Below are 14607 nucleotides of genomic sequence, written 5' to 3' on the forward strand. Positions count from 1 at the left end.
TGCTTGGAGACTAAGGCCTGGTCTACACTACGCGTTTAAACCGATTTTAGCAGCATTAAACTGATATAACACTGTACCCATCCACACTACAAGGCCCTTTATATCGATATAAAGGGCTCTTTAAATCGGTTTCTGTACTCCTCCCCGACGAGAGGAGTAGTGCTAAAATCAGTATTACCATATCGGATTAGGGTTAGTGTGGCCGCAAAGCGCGGTAATTGGCCTCCGGCGGTTATCCCACAGTAAGCAGCACTGCGACCCGCTGACAGCAACTACTTGGATTGTGTGGCCAGGTAAACAGGAAAAGGCAGCAAAATTTAGATTTCTTTTCCTGTTTGTCCCAGCGTGGAGCTCGATCAGCACGGGTGCGATGCAGTCCCAAACAAAAAGAGCTCCATCATGGAACAAGTACGGGAGATATGGATCTGATCACTGTATAGGAGACAAATCTTTTCTATCAGAGCTCCGTTACAGAAGACAAGAATCCAAAAGAAAAAAAATCTCCAGGCTATTAGTGCTGCGTGACAAGCGTACGGAGAGCCAGAGATCAAATGGACGCTCATGGAGAAGGGGTACTGAGGACTCCAGCATCCCACAGTCCATGCGTCTCCGAAAGTATTTGCATTCTTGGCTGAGTCTCCAATGCATGAGGTTCAAACACCATTGTCCGCGGTGCAGGGAATAAGCTCCCCAATTACTCCCCCCCCCACCAGTGAATAGAAAAGGGAAAGAAATGTTTCTTGACTTCTTTCAATATCCCCATGTCTCGGACTCGCATGCTGACTGGTAGCGCGATGCTCAGAGTGAAGCGCAAGTATTCCTCCTCTTCCCTCCTGGTGGCCAGATGATGCAGTAGGACTGGTAACCGTCTCTGTATCAACCGTGAGTGCTCCTGGCTGGCTTAGTGAGGTCGGCGGGTGCGCTGGGGTAAAATAGGAAACTTGACTTCCCAGTCATTCCTAGTAGATGGTAACGAACGGCTGGAACCGTCTTCATTCATAGCAAATGGGGCTGAGCTCCATCAGACCCCTCCTTTCCTGTGTAAGAAAGATTCTGCCCTGCCTGGACTGTCATAGCAGCGGCATGTTGGTTCTCTCCCCGCACCTATTAATGTCCTGCCTGGCTGTCATAGCACGCGGAGGCTGCCTCCCCTCTCATTTTATGTCACTAAAAAACTTAGTGTTTCTTATTCCTGCATTCTTTACTTCATACACACATGGGGGGTACACTGCCACGGTGCCCGGAAGGTTGAGGGGAGGAGGGAGCACGCGGTGCGGCTGTTGCGGGGACCCCCCTAAGTGAATGGCATGTTAAGCTCATCATTCTCTGCCGGATCTGACATAGAGCACTCTGTGCTCTCTGATATATCTGTTATCTCTAGTACCGGCTTGCCCATATTTAGCAGGATGATATTTTTACGAAACCATAAGGAAGGATGACGTCGGGAGTCTTCAGTTTTGCTTTTGCGGCCCCGGCCGCATCCTCGAGCCAGGGACCATGATACAGCGACGTACGAGGAGTACAGATAACTGTCATCTCATTGCCACATTTTACCCCGCAGCGACAGTCAGAACGACTATACCATCTCTTGCTATCTGCAAAACAAATGACATGCTGCTGTGTAGTGCTGGAAGTATCGCTCTGTCCGCCGGCATCCGTACACAATCGGTGACTGTAAAAAAAAAAAGCTGAAAGGGCTTCCATGCGTTGCTGTGCTATGCGTCTGCCAGGGACATCCAGGGAAACCACGGGCGCCGACAATGACGTCTGCGTTGCTTGCCCGAAGGAAGGAAGGAATGACTGATGACATTTACCCAGAACCACCCGCGACAGATTTTTGCCCCATCAGCCACTGGACTCTCAACCCAGAATTATAAGGGGCAGGGGAGACTGCGGGAACTATGGGATAGCTATGGAATAGCTACCCACAGTGCAACGCTCTGGAAATCGATGCTAGCCTCGGACCATGGACGCACACCGCCGAATTAATGTGCTTAGTGTGGCCGCGTGCACTCGACTTTATACAATCTGTTTTCTAAAACCGGTTTATGTAAAATCGGAATAATCCAGTAGTGTAGAGATACCCTAAGAGCCAACACCACCAAACTGATGGGACATGGTAGATTTAAAGTTTAAGTTAAATTAAAGTTCTTTAATTTCTTACCTTCATATAATGTTTCTGTATCTGAGCTGGGTATTATTTCTGCTTGCTGCTGGTAGTGATTTACTGGAGAAAGTAAGTTACTTTCTGAAGAAACAATTTGTCCATTACTTGAGTTGGTGGACTGTAAACGACTCCCCAGAGATACAGATTGGTAGGTCTTCAATCCACGCTGAAAAAACTGATTATCAGTGCGCAGCAAAGATAGAACTGAAAGCTCATGTAACTGAATCCATGTTCTGTGACTTTTTCTCAGTTGCTGAATAGAATTAGCAACATTACTTGTTTTCACTGATAAGCACCTTCTGCTTATCTGCCGAGCCCAAAAAGCCATCTTCTACATAAATACAGATGCCTGCTAAGGAAAAGCAGCATTTAATTATAGGGAGAAAATTGTCAGGAATAAAGCAGTGCACCTCACTGTTCATACAAACTAGGTCAAAAATTTAGGAAGCAGCTTTGTCAAAATTAAAGCAGAAGTAGGTCTGTGCTATCTAATGTCATTCAGCTGCCTTGTAAATTTACAAATGTGATATGCTATAAAATACACAATTGAACACAATAAAAACTATTTAAAAATCTCAAACTGAAACGGTTTGCATTAAGTGTTAATTCTGAATAATCTCTTTATAGAAAAAAAGAGAGAATTGGGGCACCACAGAATCAAGTATCTTGATGGGGCACTGCCAGACTGTCCTTTGGTTCTGTTTGTACAAGCACATAGCACAGAGAGGTCCTGATCTGCAACTAAAGCTCCTAGGTGTTAGGCTAATACACATAAATTAATTATAACACCACCACATTTAGTCTGGTTATGAGCATGCAATGAATAATGTATCTTAAAAGACAAAGCAGCTCCCCCTAGCCCAACAGGCACATTGCTCTTTTAGGCTATGGCTACAGTAGAGAGCTTACAGCAATGCACCCCCAACGCAGCTATATCAAGGGGAGTCGCTCTCCCGCCAAGGTAGTGAAGTCCACACCAGTGCTTAAGTTGGTGTGACATGTCACTCAGAGGAGTGCCTCATTCACATGTCTGAGTGACATAAGTTGGGCCACTTACGTTGGTATGGCAGACACAGTACTATGTGCTCCCGCTCTGAGACAGATCCCGGAGCTAGGACCATGCCAAGGACACTCAGCTCCCCGGGACACATGAAGCAGGAGCACCCAGCAGACCTACAGATAATGCAGCGCTTAAAGTGGTCTGAAAACAGCAGGAGGGTCTGACTCTAAAATAACCCCCATTAAAGTAAGGCGACGTGCACAAAAATCAAACAATTCACAATTTCTTGTATTACAGAATCATATGCACCCGTTAGCTCACAAAGCCCCTTACAAATATTTATTGTCACTGTCTTCAGGTGAGACAACAGGCCTCATACAAGTAATTAAAACCGAAGACATCCTAGGATTGGGGGGCGCAGGGACACTCAGTGGGGCTGGCTGGGGGCGCAGGGACGCTCAGACCGTGCCTGGGGTGCTGCCTCTGCCCTCCCTGGCGCGTCCGTGCCCGGAGCCCGGCTCTGAGCCTGTCCCTCCCAGGAGCTGGGCTGGCGAGAAGCGCGGCTCGCCTTGTCTCACCCCCCAGACACAGGCCCTGCGGCGGAGGGACGGAAGCGGGGCTTGTGAGGCGACCCCGCTGGGAGAAGCCCTGGGTCCGCAAAGCGCCTTGCTGAGGGAACCGACCCTGGCTTCGGCCGCGGGGCCCAGGCGGGTGAACACGGCGGGGAAGGTCTCACCTGAGGCGGCGGCGAGGCCTTGTGCCGCGCCACTGACTCCTCCTGTCGCGCCGCCCCCTCCCGGCAGGTCCGCGCGCAGCTGCCCTGCCTCGCCCGCCCCCTTCCCCCACGTGCTGCAGAGGCGCTTCCTGCCGGGCGAGACCATCTGCAGGCGAGTGAGGGTGGAGACTCTCTTCCCTCTCCCCGCGCGGTCCGGCCGCTCTCTCCGCACGCGCAGTAATTCTCCGCCCCAACTCCCCCGCCTCGGCGGGGCCTGGTCCCAGCGCCCGTTTGGTCCCTCGCGCCCAGGCCCCCGGGCCGGGGAGCGCTTCTCTCTCGCTCCCGCGGGCGCCCTCCCCAGCAGCAGCTGAGCGCAGCAGGCGGCCGGGCCGGGCCGGGCGGCGCCGCGCGGGGACATGGCGTCCTGTGTGGGGAGCCGGACCCTGAGCAAGGACGATGTGAACTACCGGCTGCACTTCCGCATGATCAACGAGCAGCAGGTGGAGGACATCACCCTGGAGTTCTTCTACCGGCCCCACACCATCACCCTGCTGAGCTTCACCATCCTCAGCCTCATGGCCTTCGCCTTCACCCGGTGCGCGGGGCGGGGGGATGAATGGGGGAGGGACTGGATGGCAGGAGAGAGCCAGGGAAGGTTACGTAGCTAGGCGTGAAAGTTGCCAGGCTAGGCGACAGGCTAGTAGTTCAGTGACTTGTGGAGGCGCAGCCCAGCTGGGGGACAGTCACACCGGGATGGGTTGGTCTTTACCATGCGCCAGGTTTGATTTTTTTTTAAAAAAAATTCGAGCTATTATTTTGAACGTGGCCACAGAGCGACTGGGGTTGTGCACCTCTGCTAGATTTGCCCCCCCGCCCTGTCTGGATGCTGTCAAGGCATCCCTGCCAAGTATTACTTCTGTGCTGGGCTTCTGAAAATACCCATAAAGAGAAAGTATTGTTTTGCTTTTGAAAAGCACCTAACTACAGCAGGAGAATGCATCCTAGACTATCATATTATGGCTTTATTCAAACTGGCATTCATTCACTTTGCCTGGTGTGTTTTATGCATAGGGTAAATCTGAAGTACAATCATTTGGGTTTGTTGTATGTTTGGTTATGTACCTGAAATCTTCATTATACTGGATACATATTTTGTATCAGCCTCTCAAATTCAGATTATTTTAAGTGCTGATACTGTAGATAAAGACAAGGCATCTCTTGTGTTAGTGATACTAGTCCCTTTTATCATGACAGAAGACAGTGCTGACAGAAGTCTGTTGTATGTTTCTTTTTTCTATTTCTTGATGGAGAAGGTAGTGTACAGTGGAGGGAGGGTGGGTTTATTTGTTTCATTACCATACTCACTGGTAAATTTTTTCAGGATTAGTGTGAGTGAGCTGTAACAGATCTTATCAAACCATAGCTGTGGCATCAAAATTTGGTCTAGTGGTAGTATCAAGTAAGACTTTGTTTTGGCCTTTTTTTCAATGAGCTTAATCCAAATTACAATGTATCTTAAAAAGTATTATACCTCTAGCAAGATACAGAGCATCAGGTACTAGAAATGATTCATATCTTTTTTTTTTTAAAACAAATAAACAAACAAAGCAGCTTGCTCTCAGTACCATAAAGTCTAATGCTGTAATTTTTTTCAGTGTTATTTAGTTTCCTACCATGTTTTTTGTAAACCATCAGTTGAAGTCTTTATTGAAGTGAACATAGTTCTCAAGCAATCTGGGACTTAACTTTTTTATTTAATAAAATATCAACTACACCATTTCTTGTATAGCATCACATCTTTTGCTTATTGATCACTATTGTTTTATGCAGTCATTTTTGTAAATTTTTTCTTCTACAGAGACACCACTGGTAATGTGATGGCTTAAGCCCTGATCCTGCAAACACTTATTCAGGTGCTAACATTACTTCTGTGAGTAGTCCCAGTGAAGTCACTGAGCCTGTTCACAGAAGTAAAGCTAAGCATATGCATAAGTGTTTGCAGGATTGGAGTCTTATCTGTAATCAGTAGTGGTCCACTCATGCAGAGGTCCATGCAGAAATGGGGCCAGCATATATGTGCATATACTTATGCTCCAATGTCTCCTCCTGAATAGGGTCACACTCTTGCTCATGTATTTGTGATTCTCCTTTGGCTTGGTGATTGCTGGAAACCTGTATTTCCTGAGCAGGAGTTTGTGAATTCTCTTCACTATAGATGCAACCTTGCAGTCCTTAGTCAAAACACACTAATTTCAATGGGTGGTTTGCCAAAGTAAGCCTTGCAGAATTTGAACTCATGTTTATTTTTTACTTGTTGATCATGGTGACATTATATATATATGGTCACAGATTACAACTAGATTTTTTTTATTACTGATTGAACACCAACAGAGATTTACAGAGGAGAGAGCCACTACTTTTCTCAGGGCTGATAAAATTTAAAAAAATGTAATTTGATAGCTTTGATTTTGAGAATATAAATGTAGCTAATCGTTAAATTACAAAGGTAACAAAATATATCTTGTAAAATAGGGAAGGGTGTGTGTGTGTGAGAGGAAATGTGTGTTTGTGAGAGAGGAAGATCAAAAATCTAATTAGAAACTCCCAACAAAATGCATCCCTTTCCTGTTACTACCTGTGTGGCACTCAACAAGATACATTTGATAAAGTGCATCCCTTGTCCTCATCAAGTATCAACATTTACTGTCATTTGTAACTTGGGTAGGATGGCCCAGAGACCCCTTTTTTTAAATCTTGGCTATGACCCTGTAACTCCGTATTCTGTTGCATAAATAGTTCTGTATTAGTGCCTAAAACTATTTATCCCTGGACAAAGCTAACTGGTTATTCTGTTAGGGCACAATGCTGTGAGATGCTGAGCATATCTTGGAAGACTGGGTCCTTGGGATTGATGATTCACCCAGGGAGAAAAAAGAAATGCCTAGTCCAGCATAGGCAACCTACAGCATGTGTGCTAAAGGAGGCACGTGAGCTGATTTTCAGTGGCACTCATGCTGCCCGGGTCCTGGCCACCGGTCCAGGGGGCTCTGCATTTTAATTTAATTTTAAATGAAGCATCTTAAACATTTTAAAACTTTATATACTTTACATACGACAATTGTTTAGTTATATATTAGAGACATCAAAAGAGACCTTCTAAAAATGTTAAAAGCATTACTGGCACGCAAAACCTTAAATTAGAGTTAATTAAATGACAGCTCGGCACAGCATTTCTGGAAGGTTGCCAACCCCTGGCTAGTCCTTATGTTTTACCAAATAAAGGTGGGTTGGGCTGGAGTTCAGATCTAATGTCCTCAAGACACAGAACATTAACTAGGTGCTCAGATACTTGCTTTTGGATAAACTTGTTAGTTTTCTTTTTCTTTTCTTTCTCTGCTGTCACTTTTTTCCTAGCTCTGATATCTTCCTCTTTTGTCCGTCCCTTCCTCCCCCTTTTTTTTCTTCTGCTCCCTTTAATTTCCAGTTCATTTCAACTGCCTGTTGACATCTCTTCATCTCTCCTTGTTTCTCTCTCTCTTTTTTCTCAAAGGGTGGGGGATGACAGCTCTCATTATGTTTTCCTCCTTTTCTCCTCACTTGTCACTACCAACTGCCATGAAAACTTCCTCAATCTGAGTAATACGAACATGCCACCTCTTCTTCCATTGCTGAGGCAATACCCAACACATGTGGCTAGTTGTTTGAATAGGTGTAGAGAAGAAAAGAGTATTTCGTCATGTGTTTCCAGTTACATTCCCCATTGCTTTTCCTGTTCTCCTCCTCATGATGTTTGAGCCTCTACCCACCATGTTCTCATTTCCCATGCTGGGCCATCCAGTCCCAATCACTCCTCTGCCCCTTTGGAATATCCTTTCAGAGAGTCCCAGTTTTCTAAAGGTATGTCTACATTACAGTATTATTCCGATTTTACATAAACCGGTTTTGTAAAACAGATTATATAAAATAGAGTGCACGCGGCCACACAAAGCACAATAATTCGGTGGTGTGCGTACATATACTGAGGCTACTGATTTCTGGAGCGTTGCACTGTGGGTAGCTATCCCATAGTTCCCGCAGTCTCCCTCACCCATTGGAATTCTGAGTTGAGATCTCAATGCTTGATGGTGCAAAAACAGTGTCGTGGGTGATTCTGGGTAAATGTCATCACTCATTCCTTCCTCCGTGAAAGCAATGGCAGACAATCATTTTGCTCCCTTTTTCCCTGGATTGCCCTGGCAGACGCCATAGCATGGCAACCATGGAGCCCGTTTTGCCTTTTGTCACTGTCACCGTTATGTGTACTGATGCCACTGACAGAGGCGGTACTGCGCAGCGCTACCACAGCAGCATTTCCATTTCCTTTGCAAGGTAGCAGAGACAGTTACCAGTCCGTTCTGTACCGTCTGCCTGCGCATTGTAAACTGGGCGATGAGATGACGTTATCATCGTTTCTGTATCGTCTGCTTTGCGTCATGGGTGCTCCTGGCTGACCTTCGGTGAGGTCGGCCGGGGTGCAAAGACAAAAAATGGGAATGACCTCGGGTCTTCCCTCTTTATGTTGTTATCTAAAAAATAGAGTTAGTCCCTGCCTAGAATATGGGGCAAGTGTACTAGAGAACCAGTGTACCACGAGGCACAGGTGCTCATGTCAGATCCCGACAGAAATGATGAGCTGCATGCCATTCTAGGGGGTGCCCCTGCAAAACACTCACCTGTTTGCTTCCGTCCTCCCCCAACCCTCCTGGGCTACTGTTGCAGGGAACCCCCCATTTTGTGTGAATGAAGTAATAAAGAATGCAGGAATAAGAATACTGACTTTTTAAGTGAGATAAAATGAGGGGGAGGCGCCTCCAGCTGCTATGATAGTCCAGGCAGTACCAGATCTTTTCTTTTAGACAGGGGGGGGGATTGATGGAGCTCAGCCCCCAGTTGCTATGATGAGGACGGTTACAGCCGTTCTAAACCATCTGCCGGGAATAACCAGAGGTCATTCCTATTTTTTACCCAAGGCGCCCCCAAAGCCCGAACCCCTCACCCCCCTGGAGGCCAGCCAGGAGCACTCACGGATGTATGAAGGATGGCTACTCAGTCCTTCTGCATTTGTACCGGTTCTTGCCACACTGGGAAGGAGGGAGAGGATGTGCTGTTCAGCTCTGTGGCACCGCATCTTAACGCAGCAGCATGCAGTAGTCATAGGGTGACATTGAAAAAAGTCAAGAAACAATTTTTTTCCCTTTTCTTCACGGGGGGAGGGGTGGGTAAATTGAGATATACCCTGAACTACCCTGGACAATGTGTTTGACCTTACAGGCATTGGCGAGCTCCAAGCCAAGAATGCAAATACTTTTCAGAGACTGCTGGGATAGCTGGAGTCCTCAGTCCCTCCTCCATTAGCGTCCATTTGATTCTTTGGCTTTCCGTTACGCTTGTCACGACAGCACAGGTGCTGTGGACTCTGCTAGCCATAAACCTGGAGATTTTTTTTTCAAATGCTTGGCATTCATCTTCTGTAATGGAGCTCTGATAGAACAGATTTGTCCTCCCCATACAGCCGATCAGATCCAGGTAAATCTCCCGTACGTCACATGCTGGAGCTCTTTTTGGAATTTGGGACTGCATTCACCAACCATGCTGATTCAGACTCCATGCTGGGCAAACAGGAAATGCCAATTCAAAAAGCTCAACGGGGCTTTTCCTGTTAACCTGGCCAGTGCATACGAGTTTCAGATAGCTTTCCAGAGCATCACAGTGGGTTCACTGGGGGATCTACCGCTCGGAGGCAATACCGTCGATTTGCACAGCCAACTAACCCTACCGGCATGGGCAATACATGATTTCAGCGGCTACTCCTTCTCATCGGGGAGGAGGTACAAAACCAGTATTTAAGAGCCCTTATATCGATTTAAAGGGCCTTCGTTGTGGTGGATGGGTGCAGGTTATACAATCGGTTTAACGCTACTAAAATTGGTTTAAACGCGTAGTGTAGACCAGGCCTTAGACCTAAACATAAATGATTCAGCGCTGCTTTCCTTCTGCAGTCACTTACTACCCACTCATGACAGATTCACATGTGCAATGCAGGCAGGTAACCCAAAATTCAAGAATGTTGTCTTATACACTTAGTAGTGTAATTATTAGTACAAGTTTATTTTTAAGGAACATCAGACCAGGGTGGGCTAACTCAGCCCTGGAAAGCCTCTTTCTTGTCTCGCCCTGAGTTCCTTCTATGCCAGAAATTTAAGGATCTCAGGTGAACCTGGGAAAAGATCTTCTGTTGGATGCAGCAGCCAGATCCATCCTTAGTTTTGGGAACCTGGTAGTGGTTCTTCATTAGGATCTCAGGAGACAGAGGTCACAGTCCTGAAGTTGGCAGACTGGAGTGGAGCTAGACTTCAGAGAGGGGTTGCTTCAGTGTGGAAAAGCCAACAAAGTAAATTTGAATGTGTGTTTAATTGCCTAATGTGCCTATTTTAGGCTTTTCTAATGTATCTGTCACCTAAATATTCAGGGCAACTGCTGCACCTACCTCATTTTTCCTATTGGTTAAGCTGGTCTCTGGCTTCCCACCTTCAAATCTGTTGCTATAGCTGGGATTCCTATTGACTGTGGCCCACTGTTTCCCTTTCCTCCTCTGGGGAGGAGGATATGGCTTTCTTTTAGCTGAGAGGCAATCAACGAAGGGGAAGTGGCAACGGAGGGTTAGCTGTGGGGGACACTCCTTTGTGAAGTCCACACAGCAGCATTTAATGGAGGTGACAGGCTATGTTTTATAAAAGCAGGAACAGAATGCAGGACTGTGCATTCCCATCCCATCAAAAAACTGGAACCATGCTATTAAACCAACATGTCTGGGCCATCCTACTTCTTGGCTTCAGATTTGGTTTCGTGTGGGGTTACAGCTGCACCCAGACCCCCACCCCACTGAGCCCCAGCCAGCTGGACCTAGACCCTCACCGACCAAGCCCCAGTCCCTCAACACCTGGACACCCGTCTCCCTGCCAAGCCACCTGCGTCCAGTACCCCACCCCACCCCCCACTGAGCCCCAATCACCTTCACCTGGACCCCCCTGCAGAGTCCCATTGCCTCTGTACCCATAACCCCCCCCATGAGCCCCTGTTCATCCAGATTCCCCCCCCCTCCAGATTGCCCCACACAGGACCCCACACTAAGGCCTGTCACAGTTGGATCCTGCTGGGCTGAGCCTGCCTGCCCAAACCTGGTGTGCCTGGCACAGAGGGGCAGGGTCACAGGGTGTTTCTGGGCAGGCCTGGCCCTTGTTCCCAACCTTGATACAGTGCAACTGCTGAGTCCCTGCTGGGATGGGGGTCTTTAGGGTGATCTCCCACCTCCATGCAGCCCGTGGCCTGTGCTCCTCACTACCATGCTGGAGCCTCCACATTTATTTATTGAAAATACAATTTTCAGAATTTTAAAATATTGTGTGCAGAATTTTTATTTTTTTGGCACAGCCCCTCGAGTACATTTTCTTAATTATGGTTTGTTGTGACAGTCATTTTGTTTCCCTGGGCCTGCACCTTCCTCTCGGGATTTCCAGCAACACGTCCTCCAAACGAACACTGTAGTCTCTCTTCTAGCTTAGAAGCAGTAACTAAGCTATGACTTACATTTTTTCTTACCTGCCTCTGGCAAGAGGAGAGCATCCTTTTAAAAAGTGTCACTGTATTAATCCCCAAATGAACTAACTAAAGCAGTAACTTTTGGCTTTCTTAATTAAGGCTTTGACTATCTAGTAGGCAGTAAGTAAAGAATATATACAGAGAGAAAGATGTTAAAGATTAACACAATTGTCAGGGTCTTGGGGTGGGGTAAGAGGGAGAATCTGATCTGGTCGTATAGTGACCAAAAAAAAAAAAAAAGCTCTATAAGGCTCAGAAATCTTGATCTGTACAAAGCCAAATATATTTGCTGCTGCCTTAGGCTTAACTTAAGTGCCTTAGTTCACCCTTCTCTAATGTATGTGGCTAGGTTGCATTGAATTATGCAGCAGTTTTACTTGATTATTAAATCATTCAGTGGCTTTCATTTTTATGGAAAACATTCTACCAGGCATTACTAAGTGAAAATAATGAATGTTCACTGCTATGTGAATTTGTAGCAGAGGAATACCACCTCTGTATGCGGAGCCATTGTGAATCTGGGGGTCGGCTGGAGAAGACAGGGGAGCAGCTCTGAGCAGAACTCCTGGAGGAGCACAGGGAGCCCAGTGCTAGGGCAGAGTTCCTGTGTTTTAGCTAGTCATAGAATGACTCTAAAGATATGCATGGGTGGCACTACAAGCAGGAAACTGACACTAGTAAATTTGGATGGAACAGGGGGAAGATTAGAGAAGGATCACTGCCAAGAGGTGCTTTAGAGGTGGGTGAGGAAACATCTTTTATTAAATATGAGTAAAGCTCTCCACTTCTGTTGGTGAGAGCTTTACTCATATGTAGGACCTTGCCAAATTCATGGTCCATTTTGATCAATTTCAGGGCCAGAGGGTTTTTTAATTGGTCAATTTCACATTTTTGTTTACATCTGAAATTTCAGGGTGTTTTTACCACATGGTTCCTGAGCCAAAAGGGCGGTTGGGAGGTGGGGTTGCAAAGCTGATGTAGGGGATCGTGGGATTCCCACCCTCAGTTCTGGGCTCTGAAGGCAGCAGCTGTAGAGCTTCCTGCAGCTGGGGGAGATTCCCGGAGGCAGAGGTGGGTCTGATCTCCCCTTTGCTGCTGGGAGTCTTCAGAGCTGGTAGCAGCCATGAGCTTCCTGCAGTCAGGGGAGGTACCGAGAGATGCGTCTGATCTCCCCCTGAGAGCAACTGTGCAGGGGAAGAGGAAGTCCTGTCCTACCCCACCCCAGCAGCTGGAGCCTGGTGAGCAGCAGGAGCCCCCAACTGGGGTGCCCCCAGCCCTGCCCCTCCATTAGCTAGATTTCATGGGGAATATCTGATTTCACAGTCTGTGACGTGTTTTTCACAGTCATGAATTTGGTAGGTCCCTATTCATGTGCCGTATGGGAGCTTCATGTGGCAGCAGCCTTCCCATGGTAGACCTGACCTATCCAGGGCTTAGAAGTTTCACGGGTAGGAAAGGCTGCCATGGCACTCTGTTGTGGTGTAATATATTATTATTCTTTATTTGTATTACCATAGTACCATAGTATATAGGAGCTGTTGTCATAGATCAGGACTCTAATATGCTAAGAGCTGTAGAAACACAAAACAAAAAAAGTTGTTCCTGTCCCAAAGACCTTACAATCTAAATAGGAGATTATGCAGCACTTTGGAAGAGGGGAAAATTATATGTCACACATTCAGAGCCGCCCCTTGGGTCGGGTGAATCAGGGTGACCGCTTCAGGCCCCATGCTTTGGGGGGCCCAGCAAGCCGGTGCGATTGGCTGGCACAGTCCGTCCCAGAAGAGACGAATCCGTCACTTCCACTCTGGGATCCACACCCCCACCAGGGGCGGCTCAGCCCACATTTATAATCGTGCATCTGAGGCTAAATGTTTATGCAAACTCTAACATAGAGTACTATTTCCTCACTGATGCCATCCTGGCAATTATTGTGGGGCAAATTCTGCTGCTGCAGATTCATTTTTGAACCATCCTGAAATAAGAGACCCTTACTTCACCATGCACAGCTTAGTCCATTGTAAAACTGGAAAGAAAATTTGACACTAAAAGAGAAGGAAGAAATAATGGAATATATTAGTGTGCATTGTATATTGGTATCTAGATAAGTTCGTGATGAGTATATTAAAATATTTAGTTATAAGCAATAAGATTTTAATCTTAATAGTAATAATTAAGTTGTGCTATTATCAACTATGCTTGTATTTGAGTTAGTAATAATTAATGTATCAGCGGGGTAGTCATGCTTGTCTGGATCTGTAAAAGCAGCAAAGAGTCCTGTGGCACCTTATCAACTAACAGATGTATTGGAGCATGAGCTTTTGTGGGTGAATACCCACTTCGTCGGATATATCCGACATGACATGCATCCGGCGAAGTAGGTATTCACCCACGAAAGGTCATGCTCCAATACGTCTGTTAGTCTATAAGGTGCCACAGGACTCTTTGCTGCTTTTAATAATTAATGGTTACACTTACTGATGTTGTTATTTAAGGCTTCTAGAACCAGGAGCGGCTCCAGGCACTAGCGCACCAAGCGCGTGCCTGGGGCAGCAAGCCGCAGGGAGGCAGCAGTCAGGCAGCCCTTGGCAGCACGCCTGTGGGAGGTCTGCCGTTCCCGTGACTTCGGCAGCAATTCGGCAGCAGTACGCTGAAGGCACAGGACCGGCGGACCTCCCACAGACATGCCGCAGAAGGCTGCCTGACTGCTGCGTTTGGGGCGGCAAAATACATAGAGCCGCCCCTCTCTAGAACTGACTGAAGAAGAGAGAACTTGTTTGCAAAAGCCAGATCTATTCTGAAATGGCTGGATCTCCCATGTAAACTAGATGGTACTCTTAGCTATCTGAGAAGGAAAAACAGCTAAATCAGGCTTGCCAGGATTTCCTGTCAAGATATTCACACTGGATGCTTACATCTATCATTTGGCTATAATATAACCACAACCTTTCTCCAAAAGAAGAGGAATAATTTAAATCTTATTATTTTAACTTTGCAGTCAGTTCTGACAATGGCTAGAAGCTGTGCTCGTGGCCTGTGTATATTGATTTTATGTTTAGCTTTGTTCTTGTATAAATGGATGTGCAA

The 14607-nt window shown here is 46.7% G+C and overlaps 2 protein-coding genes across 3 annotated transcripts in view; one reads left to right on the forward strand and one right to left on the reverse strand.

Moving 5' to 3' along the window:
• The window catches only part of MTERF3 (mitochondrial transcription termination factor 3), a 28008-nt gene extending 24013 nt beyond the window's left edge, over positions 1-3995 (reverse strand). Inside the window, exons 1-2 of one of the 2 annotated variants that reach the window (XM_032763923.2) lie at positions 3904-3995; positions 2165-2516 (exon numbers count right to left, since the gene is read on the reverse strand). In XM_032763923.2, the coding sequence (XP_032619814.1) occupies positions 2165-2495 (331 nt within the window). In that variant the 5' untranslated portion in view covers positions 2496-2516; positions 3904-3995. Of the gene's footprint in view, positions 1-2164; positions 2520-3903 lie in introns of both variants that reach the window. The other variant, XM_032763924.2, reaches the window with a different exon arrangement.
• Positions 3996-4066: 71 nt separating this feature from the next.
• Positions 4067-14607, forward strand: part of PTDSS1 (phosphatidylserine synthase 1) — a 58752-nt gene continuing 48211 nt past the window's right edge. Inside the window, exon 1 of the mRNA XM_032763900.2 lies at positions 4067-4477. Within this exon, the coding sequence (XP_032619791.1) occupies positions 4299-4477 (179 nt within the window). The 5' untranslated portion in view covers positions 4067-4298. The remainder of the gene's footprint in view (positions 4478-14607) is intronic.

Source organism: Chelonoidis abingdonii, chromosome 2, assembly GCF_003597395.2.
Source record: "Chelonoidis abingdonii isolate Lonesome George chromosome 2, CheloAbing_2.0, whole genome shotgun sequence".
NCBI lineage: Eukaryota > Metazoa > Chordata > Testudines > Testudinidae > Chelonoidis > Chelonoidis abingdonii.